General features: G+C 39.9%; 1 protein-coding gene across 1 annotated transcript in view; it reads left to right on the top strand.

Moving 5' to 3' along the window:
• Positions 1-16,528, top strand: part of MORC1 (MORC family CW-type zinc finger 1) — a 213,858-nt gene that overhangs the window by 178,075 nt on the left and 19,255 nt on the right. The window contains 4 exon segments of the mRNA XM_061192725.1: positions 1,447-1,516; positions 3,638-3,704; positions 6,930-7,076; positions 15,004-15,091. Coding sequence (XP_061048708.1) covers positions 1,447-1,516; positions 3,638-3,704; positions 6,930-7,076; positions 15,004-15,091 — 372 coding nt within the window.

The following is a 16,528-nucleotide window of genomic DNA, read 5'->3' as shown; positions in this document are numbered from 1 at the left end:
CATTAATTTATTTACAGTATAAGAATAAAAATATTTTGAAATGGACCAAAGTAGCTTAGAATCAGTTTTATTTATTTCCCCTTACCTACAAGGCTTGCTTTCTCTTAATTTGGGTAAAATAGACAATGACGGTGATGGACGGCCTCACAGTTCTTTCGTTGCTAGGCTACATGTGTGTCCATTTAACCTGCTTCCTGACAGAGCACAGTTTCCAGAATGCCATGTAAAATATATGCCTTTGTTTCCTGGGAGGGGAGAAAAGGTGGGTCGATAGCCTCCCCATCCCACGTTTGTTTAGCAGTTTAGAGGGGGCATGAAAAGTGAAGTGTACACAGACAATGGGTAAGCTCTAGAAAACTGACAGCTCTACACCTCACTCCAGGTGATGGAGTCAGGAGCCCAGTGTGTCTCAGCACGTGTTCAGGGGTCTTCAGATCAAGGAGCAGACAGAGCTTTTGCTTTACCCCTGTCTTCTTCAGATTCCTTTTTTACTGCCTTTGCCCCACATTCTCAGACACGTAAAAATACGTGAAAGGAGCTTCTGGATCTGTTTTCCTGGATGGCATAAACAAACTCCATCTCTCTCTCTCTCTGTTTCTCCGTCTCTCTGATCTAAAGAAGTGCATTCCCAAAATGTAAGTTTCTTTTGCGTGAGCCTTGTAAAATAGGCTGACAGGGTTCCCAAGGCAATGGGAGACCTGGCTTCTGATTGCCATATTCCACCCTACAACCTCTCCGAAACCCCCTTGGCCCGCATCCCGAACACCACACACACACACACACACACACACACACACACACACACACACACATCCCCTCACCGTAGGTGCCACCAACCCTCCTGGCTCCTGCATTCAACACATTAAGGCTCTGCAACTCCTTTTAAGCAGATTTCCTGAGATTCTGTCAAAAGACAAGGTGTCCCTTCCCTCAGCTTCCCAGGTGCGCTCCCCAGCCCCATCCCCATGTTCTTCCTCATCAGGCCCCGACCTCCTCAAAGTTCTCATTGGGCGGATGTTGAGCTCATTCTCTGTGTCTGCTCTGTAGCAGCTAGGGGTGTGATCGTCCTTCTCAAAGCAGCAGACACTCCATGGTTGCTCCTGGTGATCAAACACTTGACCCATGTGTCAGAGTCATTGTTACATCCATATAAGATATGGATTTTTAAAAAATATCTATACAAATATTGATAGAAATGTAAAAATCCCATTAAAGAAATGATAGACATAAACATGACAGTTATAATGCAACCATCCTTGAGCTGCATGCCAGTATAATTTTTGACAACACGTATGATTGTCTCCCTTCATAACATGTCCCTAAACTGTCCTTCTGGCAACTTTATGGTCTCTCTCTGATATGGACATTGATGTTGAAGGTCATTTTTGCACCTTACTATATGTCCTTTGTTTTTGTACAGCTTTAAATACGGAGCTTGTTTTTCAGGTTTTAGATGAAAGTGACACTGATGTTTCACTGAAGCAAGACGAAAAGGAGGTTTCTCGTATGAAAAAAGGTAAAAAAGAATTCAGTTTACATATATTAGCTGTAATGTCTTGAGTCTTTTTCAGTATGACTTATGCGACATATCTTACGTAGGATATAGATCAGAAGTTTGGTAGCAGTTCGGATTTAAAACAATTAAATCTGTTGTTCCAATCGTGGGAGGAGGGGTGGGTAGAGAGTGAGCTGCCAACCTCACACATTTTGGAGGGGCAGCGGGACACCTCCTGCCTGAGCACACTTCCCCCAGCACTACCTCACTGCCTGAAATTCCCAACAGTGGACGTATGTCACCCCCTCATTGAATTCTACTTAGCAGTTTGCTGAGGATTGATATCAGGTCTATAATTTTCAGAAACTATTTTTGAAAATTACGATGACATTCCTCTGTTTTCAGTCATTTTAGTTCTTTCCCTATTTTGCATGATTCCTCTGAGATCACTAAGAATAGTTCAACAAACGCATTTATTAGTTCCTTCATGTCCATGGGATGTAATTTGTCTCAGGTGAGAGACGAGCTTCTTTTAAGCATAAAGTTGCCATCTGATAATATTCAATCTAAAGACAATTTCCCTGCATAGAGAAGCTGGAAACAAGCTAGACTCAGAAAATTTTATTTTCTTAGTGTCCATTCATTATTAGTAGTAGAATTCTTTTATTATGTGTTGTATTATTATTCTACCATTGTCTCCTTTATTGTAAAATTATACCATTGGGCCTAAGCAGCAGGACCATTATTTTCATTGTCATCTTCTTATTCTGAAATAAGTTTTAAAGCCTTTCTTAGTCTCCTAAACAGGTCTCAGTTCATTTTGACTCCACAATTTCCAGTTGTTTTTGTGTTGATCCATGCCATCATTTCGTGTTCACTCTTGGTTGTAAGCTCTCCCTTCTTTTATACTTCGTTGCTTAGGTAACCTAATCAGTCATTCATTCACATCTTTATATTTGAACCCATTAGTGAGGTCCATAAGAAATCACACTTTTTCTTTTTCATCATAACTAGGATAATTAGCTATTCCATAATCAAGATTTCTTTGGTAAGGGTCTCTTAATTTTAAAGCCAGTCTTTTATAGGAGTTTCAAACTATTAACATGCCTTCAAGTATGTGCCTGTTGGATTTCCAAATTATAATGAAAAAATTGTTAATACAATTTTGATCCTAAAATTAATATTTAATTTCAATACTCATCCTGGATTTGGAAGGAATGAATTATGAAATATTTTCAAATGACTGTAATTATGAATTAGTTGGCTAATGGGTTAAGAAATTTTACTTTGCATGCAGATCATGAGCAAAACCAACTGTGCCTGCAGTGTGCTTGGAAAACCTCTCTGTTTATTCTCTTTTATGTTTCCTTAGAGGAGTCAGGCAGGTCCTCAGCCATTTACTCACCATCCAAAACTTTCCTTGTTGCTGTCCTGTTCCGCTTGGCCTTCAGTGGCCCTAAACTTATTGGCAAGGGTTTACTTGGTGGAACAAGATCACAGTTATCACAAAGAATTCTAGAGATAGCTGGAAGAAGAACACATTGACTTACTCCTTAGACTCTCCCCAAGACACTCTTGAAACCAATCCGAGGGGATCAAAGCATTTCTGCTTTTCTGTGGACTGTAAACAAATCACTAACCTCTCTGAAGCTCGGATTCTGAAGGTCCCTGAGTGAGAAGATTAACTCGATGACTGTAGGTCTCTTTCTGCTTTAAAGTTCTACTCTCTCCTAGAGACACATTTCTGATTGGGATCTGTCAGGATGTCTTTGAACCTGAACCCCAAATGGAAGAGAGTAAGATACTGGGGGAAGACAAGTGGTTGTCTGGGCAGAAGCTGCTGAGAGAAGGGACACTGAACAGTTCCCATTAGTCATCCCGTGCACAGCAATAGCAGAAAATAAGCATCATTAAAAAGAAATTACAAAAAACAAGCTACAGAGGCTCTTGGATTCTTTATTAAGAGGTTATTATAAATTGCCTTAAGAACATATTGGTGAAGTTTTACAAAAGAGTGTTTGAACACAAAGCCAAATTATATACAAGTTGTTAATGAACTGCTAACACTTCTTTCGGTTCACTTTATTGTGTAATCGCCAAAATGTGATTGATTTTCTTCATTTTGTCTATGTTCTTTTGAAGAAAAACAGGAGCTGTGCAGTGATACTCCAGAAATAAAGAGAAACCCTTCATCACCTAACTGGGAAAGGTGAGTGTACTGCAATTATACAAATTCCAAGGGAGTACAATTATACTGTTGAAAAGTAATTATCAATGTTTAAATACAAGAAGAAAGAAAATAATAGCAACAAGCAAAGGCAATTAAGAGTGGAACCAAATTTTACAAAGGAGACAGGAAAGAATAGAATACGCTAGATTTCTTACCCTTTTCCCAAACTTGTTCATTTTCTTTCGTGAGGATTTGGGAATAATGAAATGGAAGAGGCTTAACTTCCTGCTCACAGAAAGCAACTAATTCAAATTATTGTAATATAGTCAGAGAACTAAAAATGTCACATATATGTATGACTATGAAATCATGAGCTGGTTTTTTTTGTGTGGCTCGTTATCTTATTGCCATACATATGTGCAATAATCGTCGTATGCTAGAATTTTCTTGACATGAGACTCCTGTCACTTTTAAATAGAAGCTGAATATTTTGCTTATCCAATAGAATGAAAAAAAAAAAATGTTTTCAAGGAAGCAGATTCTTATCCTCACGCTGCTCCAAATCTGTCTAAGCTGCTTTCCAAGCATTCAGACCCAGTGTTGCTGAATCCAAATCCTGTGTTCTTTTTGCAGAGGGGCACACTGAGTTAAGTACAAGAAAAACCAAACCAAACCAAACCGGAGAGGAGCTATTATTTTCCTGCACTTGCTAACTGAGTAGTCACTCTTACCCTCAAATCCCATCCCTCCACTCTTCCACTCAGAAGCCTTTCATAGCCCCACCACTTTTAAGACAAGGCAGAAACTCCTGAGCGTGACACAAGCCCCCTGCGCTCATGACTCCCAGGTTAGCCCCCATTTTGCTTCCCAGACTTTCGAAATTGCTTCCCGTTCTGTTTTATCACAAAATTCCACCTCTTTGTCCACACCACTTCCTGGGTTTGAATGCCCTCTTGCGTACTGGTCTGTTACCCTTTCATTCACGTCCCAGTTCAAGTGTTCTCTCCTTTGGGGGCCCCGATTCTCCTGGGCAGACTCAGGTGTTCACAGAGCCACCACTGCGGGGATCAGATTGCATCATAGTTCATTCAACTGCAGTAATTATTTGTTAAATACCAACCACGTTCTGGCACACAGTGTGAGCAACTCCTCACGTCAGGTGGAATTGTCGTCTGAGTATCCATCTTCCCTCTGCACGTGAGCTTCATGAAGGACAGGGCTCATATCTTTTCTTCTTTGTAACTCTGGCCTCTGACAGGTCTTCCCCGAAAACTCCATCTAAAATAGCCCACCCCGCTTCTGATAAGGCACACCATCAAATTGTATCATCCCACTGTATTTCTTTCAGAGCCTTTATTACTGTTTTAAAGTATCTTATTCAATTATCTATTTCTTTTAACACTTTACATTCTAGCTTTCTTATTTTCTGTATTTTCACGTGAAACTAACTCACTCCACGAGAGCAGGGGCTGTCTTACTCACCGCTGTGTCCTTAGTGTCCAGAATAGCACCTGCCTCAGAGTTGGCATTCTATAATATTTGTTGATTGAATAAATGATGTAATTTTTCCCCCAGTGCTGTTGTTAGGTCATTTTATGGACGATGCTTTAACCTAGAGTTATTTATTAAAATTTGAGTTGAAATTTAAAATCCATCCAAAAACTAAAACATGTTTTTTTTTTGTACGTGAGTGTATTATTTCATATATTACTTTTAGGCTTTTATGAACTTGTGTTTTTAAAAAATAATCTTTGAGTCATAACTACAATATGAATGTTAGAACTATTATCCAATTAAAACAATCTTAATGGGAGAATCTTACCAAATTCATTAGTAGTGGTAGTAATAATAAAGATGATTATAATAACATTGATAACTAGGTACTGTCTGCTGAGCACTTACTATTAGTAGGCATTGAGCTAAATTCTGTGTATATATTATGTAATCCTCAGCACAGCTCTATGAGGCAGGCACTATTATTATTTGGCAGAAGAAGAAACAAAGGTTCAGGGAGGAATCTCTGTGCTCTGGTCTAGTGCATTTTACCCTCCACCTCCCACCCCAGCATGAATTTCCAGCATCCCAAAAATGGTAAAAAAAAAATTTTTTTAATTTAAGGACTTCTTTAATAAAATTTCAGCATAAAGGAGGTTATAATTAATAGGCTTCAGACATTGTGTGAGTGTTCTTTAACAGACAATTAACCATTAGTTATAATGTTCTTAATCTTATATAAAGTATCAGCTGAAGTTAGGCAGTATAATTACTGACAAAGAACTGTTGACGGTAGAAGCATGTTCCATTTGATATAAACTATTATCCAATTTTTTTAAAAAGGTCCATACATTGTAAACGTAGGAAACTCTCTAGAGCTGCGGTCTTAATTCATGGACGTTAGCATGAAGGGATTATTAAAATCTCCTTTTCACTTGACAAATAAGACCCTACGTGATCTGGCCCCTACCTGCCTACCCAGCTTTGCCTCCCGTATTGCGTGTCCCCCAGCCCTCCTGAGCTTTTTTGTTCCCCTGGTACTGAAAGCCTTGGGGCTCATTAACACACTACACACTACTTTTTGCGTCCTCATTGTGAGCTCTTCTCCATGCTGCAGCCAGTTATCCTTTTAAAACATGTATCAATCAGATCACCCCACTCCCATGGAAGAAACCCTCCAATGGTAGCACCTGCTCTGCTTAAAATAAACTCCAATCCCCACCCCATGGCCAGTGCCTCTCACCTCCTCTCTCTGCCTCTCCTTCCTGGGCACTCCGCCCCTGCAGCCCTGGCCTTCTCATGTGTCTGTCTCTCAACAGCCCTACCTTGTTTCTCCCCCAGGATCATTACACTTCACCTGGAATGCTCTCTTTCCACCAGATCTTGACTACATATTTCTTTCAGCTGACTTTGCTTTATTTCTGGACCTACCTTCTGTACCTACCTTCCCCCAGGCTAAAGTAGAACTTGGGTTTAAAAGCCTCTTTCAGCAAATAAGAGACAAATGGTATTTGACTACTGTTATTAAGAATAAATTACTGCCAATTCTATTTAATTGGGGCTACCCAAAAACCTTGAAACAAGATTTGTCAGGAATGAATAGTAATTCTTATACCTGAGAATTGATTTTATATAACTACATAAATGACAGTTTTCAGCATTACATCTATGTCCTAGCTTTCATTTGTTGTGTATTAATATTTCTGAATTTATTAGTATCTAATGTGATTTCTACTTAGAAATTATAAACCTTGGCTTGTTTTTGCCCAGTATGCCAGTGGAAGATTTAAATTCAAGTTCTGAATACAAAGCCAGAGTGTCTGTGAGGGATGGTTGTAAAGTTGCTTCTTCACTGACAACATCTTCTCAAAGCACATCTGTCAAGGAAACAGTAAGAAAACTGACATCTAATTTAAGGTAAAGATACTTACTAGCATATTTCTACATGCTTTGTTGAATTTTCTAAGCAGTGACAACTCCTGATATTTTTTTCTCTGTTGAGTGGTGATATTATTGAGAAAATTCAATAGAATGACTTTATGACTTGTCTCCTAACTGCACTGATTTAGATATAACGTGGGTGACATGTCTTTTGAAAGAGAACTGTTGTCACTAACTGCCCTCTTGTTATATGGTGGATGTTAATCCTCTCTCCAGTGTAATAAAGAACCAGGATTTGTAAGGATAGAAGACAGGACAGAAAGGGCTATTAAAAACAGACGAATGGTAGTGTATACATGCCCATGCCACTATCTCACTTCGTCCCAGCTTACCCTTCCCCCTCCCCGTGTCCTCAAGTCCATTCTCTACGTCTGCGTCTTTATTCCTGTCCTGTCCCTAGGTTCTTCAGAACCATTTTTTTTTTTTTTTTAGATTCCATATATATGTGTTAGCATATGGTATTTGTTTTTCTCTTTCTGACTTACTACACTCTGTATGACAGTGGGAAGCAGCCGCATAGCACAGGGAGATCAGCTCGGTGCTTTGTGACCACCTAGAGGGGTGGGATAGGGAGGATGGGAGGGAGATGCAAGAGGGAGGAGATATAGGGATATATGTATAGGTATAGCTGATTCACTTTGTTATAAAGCAGAAACTAACACACCATTGTAAAGCAATGATACTCCAATAAAGATGTTAAAAAAAAAAACAAAAAAAAAACGAATAGGGGCCATTTATAATGAAGGGGGCAAAAAAAAAAAAAGAATTCTTACTGAATTTCTTCCTTCCTTCTTTCTTCCCTCCCTCCCTTTCTTTCCGTTCTTTCTCTTTTTTTTTTTTCTTCCCTGCCTCACAAGGACCCTCATGACATTATGGCCTTCTAGAAAGTCTCTTTTTGTAGCTTTAGATACTGAACTTATTGAGAGAAACTGAGTTTTGCTTTTTGGTTCAGTGTAGAATCTTAACATTTGTGGGCATGGTTAATGAGGGATTTAAATGTCTGGATCTCAGTTCTCAAAGGATGGAGACAGGGAGGGGGTAAAGTCCAGGGTTCAGTTTTTCCAGGTAGGGACCAATGATAGGAGGGGGCTTTACAATCAAGCCAAAGAAGTTAGTATACGGAAGAGTGCTCTCAAATAGGTGTCATATGAGAGGGTGGGGGGCAGGAGCAAAAACACCACTAAATTAGTACAGCTGATTGGTTTGGTTGGGCTTCACAAGCTTTGAGGGGCCTGGGTGAGGTAAGAGGCTTTCAGCAGAGGGAAATATACAACATGCTCTAGCTGGAATAGTATTTTCCCTTAGGATGTTACTTTGACTTTCTGATCAGTGACTGACAAAATCTTCCTGAAGAAAGGAGTTGGCAAAGGATAGAAACAGGGAGGAAGAGAAAGTTAGAGGTGGGGCATATATTTAGGGAGCTATGGCCCCTACGCAGGTCCAGGATAGGGTCTAGGGTCCTGTGTGTGACAGTAGACTGCAAACCACTGGAAGCCATGAACTCCATTCTGAAGTTGCCCTGGGCTTTATGGAAGTTTCTGTGGCGGTGTCTAGGGCTGCGGGGCTGTGCTTACATGGATGAGGGCCCCACCTACCATTCTTTAGGAACACACACCTAACATCCATCCTGCCCTAGGAGAAAGGAGGAAGCTCTTCTTATATTCAGGTGGATCCACCTTGGACTTTGCATCAGGGCACATTTTCACTAATGACACTAGGGATCCAGAGACAAGTCATTGATCAAGGAGTGAAGCCAGAGTGCTGCATTCCTGAACAGTAAGTTCTGACTACCAGATCTGCACAGTGTCTGGGTTGGCAAGCTTGCACGAGCCTGGGAATGGGACAGAAGCAAGCCAGACCTCAGGGTTGTACAAATATTATGAGGTTGAAAAGGCCATTCATCCAGTGATCTGGATGGATGTCAGTCTCATACTGCCGTGGCCTACAATATAGTCCCTAGAAAATGGGATTCTCCAACCATCTTCTTGCCTTCTGTCAGTGTTTGTCCAGACGTAGTAGGTAAGATCCTCATCCTTGATGTTAGGTAGCCTTAAATTTGAATCCTGGTTTCTTACTCACTAGTTCTGAGATTCAGGCATGTCAATTGGTCCCTAAGACATGGTAGTATGGAAAAAATTATATATGAATATGCCTGTGTATATCTGAATAAATGTGTGCATATTATTAAAAAATGTACGGATATGACATGTCCAATGATTGGGACATTGCTTCAAGTGAACCAGGCCTTCTTGATGATAATAATAGCCACTATTTATGAGTCATTATTATATTTTACACAGTCACCTAAGTGCTTTGTATACATTAGCTCCTTAGACAAACTTACAAGGCTGGTATTATTTTTAATTTTTTTTTTTTTTTTTAAAAATGCTAAACTGAAAAAGAGAAACTAAGTAACACTCAAAATCACAAAGACAATTACACAGCTACTGAGGACAGGGCTCCCTGATTTGGAATCTCTTGCTCTTAATCACGGTGTATATATATACTCACACATACATATGTACATACTTACAAATATACACACACACTTTTTGTAATATTCCCTACATATACACACACACACAGACACCCACACACGCTTTGCTACTCTCCGCACTATGAGCCTGGAGAGATTTGCCTCGTTGTGTTGCAGCAGAGTTTGGATGTACAACTGTGCATTATCATTTTCTTTATTTTTTCTTGGCTAATTTTTGTTCTGCCTCTAAGTGTATCATCATTATTAATTTTAATGAGTTACATGTGATCAAATAGGAGATAATCTGATTGAGTGTACTAAGGCTTTAAGGTGTATCCACCTCTATAATTAGGCATCACTAGAAAATGTAAATTTCCCAGAAACCATCTCCCTAATGAACATGTAGAATCTTTAGTACTTGAAATCATCATACTATTATCAACTGAACACTCTGAAAGCCAAATGAATTAATAAATAAGCTCCTTTCTGTACCAGCTTGAATTTTTTTGTGGTGATTGTTTTATAAAAATATTCAGTGGGAAAAGAATTGTACACAACACAAGGCTTTAACTGGAACAAAAGGAGCTCCTCATTTACCAATTTTCTCTTTTGCCTTTGGCAGCATGTCATATGTTTTCTCACATTTCACCAGTGAAAACAGATTTCTTGTCTTCTTTGTTATGTTTTCTTCCCTGTACTGCACTATTCTATTGTCTGGTCCACATATTAGTCCTTGTGTTTACTAGACTTTAAATTCCTCCAGGCATGAAGATTGTGGCTGGCCATGTACAGTGTGGAGGGGACCATGTTCTTTACACTCACGATTGTTCACCAGACTTGCCTTGCTTGTCACAGATAAGACAGCAGTCAGGCCCTTTGAAGTGTGTGGAGTGTTCCCTCCACTTGGTTCACTTTGAACATGACATCATCCTTATCCCTTCCTACACTGCTAAATGGGCCTCTTCTATTAGATTCATGTTATAAATTAATAAAAAATAGTCGTTCTTATTGTCCGTTTTTATCACCGGATTGTGCTCAGTTTAACATTTTCCTATCTTGCATTATGTTTTGTTTTATGTGTATTTATTTATTTAATCCCCAAATATAGTAACTCCTTTGAAAACAGATTGAATTTTCCACACTGTGTCCAATGTGTATTAGTAGATTTTCAAAAATAATTTTAGTTAAATTGGAAGGGATTAATGTAAAAAGCAGTGTAGTATTGGCAGTGTAGTATTACAGTGTAGTAAAAAGCAGAATAGTATTACTGGATGTTAAAGTATTTTCAAATAATGGGGTGCAACTGAGTTGTGTGAATAAGTCAGAGGTAAATAAGGTAAACTGAGATCCAGATTGTTAAATTTTATCAAATGGTCCTAAATATTGAAGCAGTATCAAATCTCAAATCACTTTCAACAACAACAATAATAATATTTTTATGCAGTTACTATGTGCCAGGCACTGTCCTAAGGGCTCTGCATATGTTAACTCACTTAAACCTTACAACAACCCTATAAATAGATACTTTTATTATCCCCATTTTACAGATGAGAAAATTGAGGTATGCAGAGGTTAAGTAATTTGCCCAGCATTACATAACTCTTAAGTGGTAGAGCTGGGATTTGAATATTGGCAGTCTGGTCTCATAGTCCTTACTCACAAATGCTAACCTATGATGCCTTGTTTTAGTTTATCGTTGTATATGTAAACTTGAAATAAGTCAGACTTCATTTATTTCACCTCTACAAAAGTGCAAACATGCTTCATGTTATCTTAACTTTTAAACATACCAAAAATAAATTTTAAAAAGAAAGTCACTTTTTACAGGTTGCTGCCAGTTACTGAAGCAAAAGAAAAGACCACAACAACAACAAAAAAATACATTAGCAATTGAGGTCTATCAAAAACCAGGACCTGACTCCTGGTTTTAGAAAGTGGAGCCATGCCATTTCCATAGCCTTTCACTGGGTTGAAGGAGAGAGTTTCGCTCTACCTCAAGTAGGAGGCTTTCTCTTCTCCTTAGCCAAGACCAAGCTTATTATTAACTAGTTTACTCTTTACAAAGAACAGCAGGATAACCAGGAACCTCTGTGTATCTCTGCTCATGTCTAGAAAGAGCAGAGCTATATTAACGCAAGAAAGGTTTTTCTTAAGGAAAAATTACCCTGTTGAGAAAGGATATGACCATGGATTGAAAAGGAAATGGCCCTTAGCTGGAGCTTTTCAAAGCTTGGTCGTCATATATGGAGACAGAGCTGATTTAGTGTTGTAGCTCAGCTAGTTGAACTCTATAAAAATTTCCAACTCAAACTTGTAGATATGGATATGGTTTCTATAGGAATTCAACTGAAATGGGCATTATAGCCAAGAACCTATTACAGTCCTGGGTGCAAACAATAGCTCTGGAAGATCTTCAGGTTACTTATTTCTTGAATCCCCAAGAAGAGAGATAATGTTAATAAAGACAAATTCCTGATTTTATTAGCAAGTTTGGAGGTGGAACTATGAATAAAAGCTCCAAGGGAAGAAGGGGTGTTCTTGGTAAGAAAAGACTCCCCTTGAATGGTAGCACTTGGTTCTTGAGTCCCTCCAAAATACACAGTATCCACTTGGATACTCCAGACACCAGGTTATTCCTATAGTTCTGTGCTGAGCACCTCCTTGAAGGACCTTTTGTGAATTAGAGGATCACTGTTTCTGTCTTAAAGGAAACCTGAAGTTTGAGGGTGGAGAGAAGTTTGATAATATATACCCTCCTCAGGAACAAAAGAAGGTGTCACTGAAGAATTGCATCGACGAAAGGGACTCAAGACAATAAATGAAGGAATTTTTAAAGCATTCTTAAGCATCTACATTCAGCCCCTACATTTATGATTTTTGGTAGCTTACAGTTTTTAAGAGGATCTAACAGTTTTCCTGGATTAATATTTCAGGAAAAGGAAAATGTGAAGGTCTGTGCGTTTGTGCTTAGAGACTACGGGAGCAGGATAATTTGTCTTCCTCTCCAGTCAGTCTCGTGGGACAGAATCCCCAAGGGAAGAGCCGTTTAGCAGAAGTGATATGGAGGAGAGAGTACAAAGGTGGATACTAAGGTCTTGGAGGGAGAGGGGCAAAGGAGAGTACAGGTGGGCGTGGAGATGAGGATCCTTAACAATTAGGGAACCAGAGAGGTTCAAACAGGAATAAGTCCTCAATCAAAGAGCTTCCATAAAGATGACATGAAGTTTTGTATATGAAGCCTATAGCAACACTTAGCACATTTCCAGCACTTTATAAAGAATGGATGAATCTGACCAGGGTGCTCAATACTGTCAGAAAATACTCAGTTCCCCAACATATAGTGCAGTTGGCCTGGCATTCTTTCTTCACAGGCTGTACCCCCCTGCCCCGCAGAGCTAGCTGACTCCTACTCTTCCTTTGGGGCTTCCCAAATATGAATTTGGGCCCCTCCTCTAGGTAGCCATGGTGCTGCATTCCCATTCTAGCTTCTATCACACTGTATTGGAATAGTTTGCTTCCTTGTCTGCGTTCCCTACTAGGCTGAATTCAGCGTAATAAGAATGTATTGGGTTTCTAGCATGGGGCACGATGCCAGGCTCTGGAAGGTGCACTAGATAAAGGCTTTGTTTTAGTAGCGTTCAGGGAATGTCTGTGGAATTAATGAGCTTGAGGATGTTGAGAAAATACAACATGACGAGCTACTTGTGACAAGTGATTCCAATAAAACCTTTACATAAAGTGTTTCACTTTAAAATAATCTCTCCTTCTCTCTGTGTGTGTCTTTGTCTCTTTGTCTTTAGAAATAATAGTACACACGTGTGAGACATTATTCAGACTATAATGGTGTTTCATGTAAATTTTGATGTAGAGATTTCACAGACTGAGAATAATCCAGAACTAATTCAGAACTTTGTCTCTCCCCAACCTGCCCCTTCACCCTTTCCCACTCCCTACCAAATGCCACCACCTCCGAATATTTGTTTTTCTAGAAATACTTCCTTGGAAGATTGCTGATTAGCTCTAAATCTAAACCCCACAGAATTTATACCCACCATGAAAAGGACCAATACTCAGGACCAGTACAGGGGTTTCAACCCTGTATTGGAGGAAGGGAGGCTGGATTTAGGGGAGGAAAGGGGTGGTTTGTATTTAAAAATACCTCTCACCGCTTCTCCTCCACCAAACCTACTGTAAACTTGACCACAGGCCTCCTTTCCCAGGGACTCCACTTGAAGCTTTGCTTTCTATGCCAGCTGATTTCTGCTCAGCTCAAATACCCAGAAGCCCTTTCTCATCCTGCCTCTTCCCTACTCATCTTACCAGCCAGGCAAATAATTCTGAGGACTCTGTGTGTGTGTGTGTTACATTTGATGTGAAATGCTGAGGATTTTTAACTTTTTGGATTGAATCTCCTTAAAATTACAAATGAATATTGCCACAAATAATATAATTAAAATACTAGGAATGTAAATTGTATAAGAAATAGCTGTTTTATCCTTTGTGTGCCATGTTATTTTATAATTGAAAAATTTTGTAAATCCCTTGGGTAATATACATGAAGTTCTTGGAACACTTCAACATAAAACACTCTATATACTTTTAAGATGTGGTAACTGTAAATTTCTAGATTTCATATTCTCCCAGGAATGAAATGTATGTCATCTACGGGATTAATCCTAGAAAAGCCATCACACTAGAAGGGTGGGGTGCTCCTGCCTTTTGACAAAATGAAGCACCTGTCAGAGCAATGACCATGGCTATCTGGAAAGAGCAGGGTCCATGTATGATTTCTAGGAGTAGTCCCGGAGGCCCCGATGAAAGAATTACTCCGAAGAGTTAAGTTCTTTGGTTTTCTTAGGGAAAAAGTCAGTAAGCCTGTAGTCAGCCTCTTTTCCTCCAGGAATTTTGCAATGCTGACTTAGTTCTCGCCAAGGAGAAATTCAAGTAGGTGCAAGGCTTTCCTGGACTGCTTGGTTACGGACGGGCATTGTGAGCTCATGCTTGCTTGCTTTAATACACATTTTATTTTAAGATAAATGTAGATTCCTGTGCTGTTGTAAGAAATAATACAGAGATATCCCCTGTACCCTTTACCCAGTTTCTCCCAGTGGTAACATTTTGCAACACTATAGAACAATATGGAAATTAGGATATTGACATTGACACAGTCATGACACAGCAGACTTCCATCACCACAAGGATTCTTCCTGTTGCCCTTTTATAGCCATGGCCACCTCCCTCTCCCCAGTCAACGCCTTTTGAAGAACACTTTGATGCCAGTTATAAAAACTAACTATTTGGTAGGCACAAATGTTCATCTTTGCCAAGATATTTAACAAAACCCAGGAGATAGAGCCAGTTTGGACAGATGAGTGCTGCATCTCTTTTCCTGGTATATTCTCATCTCTGCTGTGTTTATATTCCTAGGGAGATTCTTCTGTATTTTTTCCCTGAGTATTGTCTACCATCAGAATTTGTCCACACATCACTGGAGGAACTTACAACAAGTTTGGAGGCAAGCTGACTTTTTTTGAACTTTGAGGGAATGACAGAATATCCTGAATTGAATCTTCAGTGAAGAAAAATGTAAAGGGTTACCAGTGAGAGGACCTAGAATACTTAAGTGAATGAGGATGGGGATCTTTGTACTAAGTGGGTAACTTGGAATTAAAGCTGCATTGGGAACCAGCGTGGCCAAGGTTTAAATAAACTCTGGGAAGATTGTACAGACTGAGAGTAGTCAGTCTCTGAGATGAAAAGAGACAGGATATAGTCCTTAACTTCTCTCCCTGCACCAAAAGTAGTTCCTATCCCTTAGATACACTACCTCAGCTACCTTTTATGAGGAACTGAGGTGAAGATTGGGTTAGAATCACTAAGACATCACAGGGAAAGATGAAGAAAATTGCATTTACCAAATCCCCTCTCAGAGGCAATACTATACATGATGGGAAGGAAAACTTTGATCAGCAGCTACCTGGGGTGCATAGGGTGAGCCTGGCCCTGGCCCACAGTGGGCAGTCCCTGAGCTGCTGAGTCACAGCAGGCTGTGGTGAAGCTGAGTGAGGGGCGCGGGCCTGAGGCCGCCAGAGCTGCTCACAGGACTGGAAGAGGCCCGCCAGGTACAGGAGGGTGGGGGGCTCCTTCTCCACCCTCATGCTCGGTGTTGCTTGTGGAAGGGATGGATACACATGAAAAGGTATCAGTGAAAAGAGCACCAGATGATTAATTTGCAGAGGTGCCATATGTCTTCATCTGATCCTGGATGAAGTCCTACGTCATTGTTTCTGCTTCTTCACCATCTACTCTCACCTCATTCTTTCCCGTGGGGCTTCTGACTCAACGACCTCACTGGGACTGTCTTGTCAAACCACCAGTGACCACTGTGCTGACAAATGCAGTAGTCACTTATCTTACCTGACCTCTTCAGCCCAGCTGACCACTCTTTCTTTCTTGAAGCACTTTCTTTATGTAGCTTCCATGACAGCACACTTCTCATTTTCCTGCTTCCCTCCCTCCCATCCTCTGTGCTGGCAGCTCCTTCTCTATTTGGTTTCTAAATGTCGGTGTGTCTGAGGGCTTGTTCCTGGACCACTTTCTTCTCTCTATTAAATGTTGTTTCTAGGTGACCTCAGCTAGTCTCTGACTTTAAATACTATCCCACATGCCAGTGACTCTCCCCGGTCTATTTCTGTGGCGTCCCCATCCAAGATATCTAGACTCCAACGGCTTTATTATTTATCATTTACTTTTCCTTCACCTTGATTTTCTTTTTCATCTGCAAAATTTTTAAAACCATGTTGTATAATATAATTAGACCCTGGCTTAAAAGACCCACAGCACCAATGTTGGCAAGTTCTAGGCTTTGATGCTTTTTTATACTAGGTACTTGCATGTTATAACTCTACTGTAGACAGCTCATTCCCTAAAAGTTAATATCCTGTTCTGTTAT

Source organism: Eubalaena glacialis, chromosome 6 (genome assembly GCF_028564815.1).
Source record: "Eubalaena glacialis isolate mEubGla1 chromosome 6, mEubGla1.1.hap2.+ XY, whole genome shotgun sequence".
Lineage (NCBI taxonomy): Eukaryota > Metazoa > Chordata > Mammalia > Artiodactyla > Balaenidae > Eubalaena > Eubalaena glacialis.
Note: the sequence above shows the minus strand (reverse complement) of the source record. Positions and strands in the feature narration are given on the sequence as shown.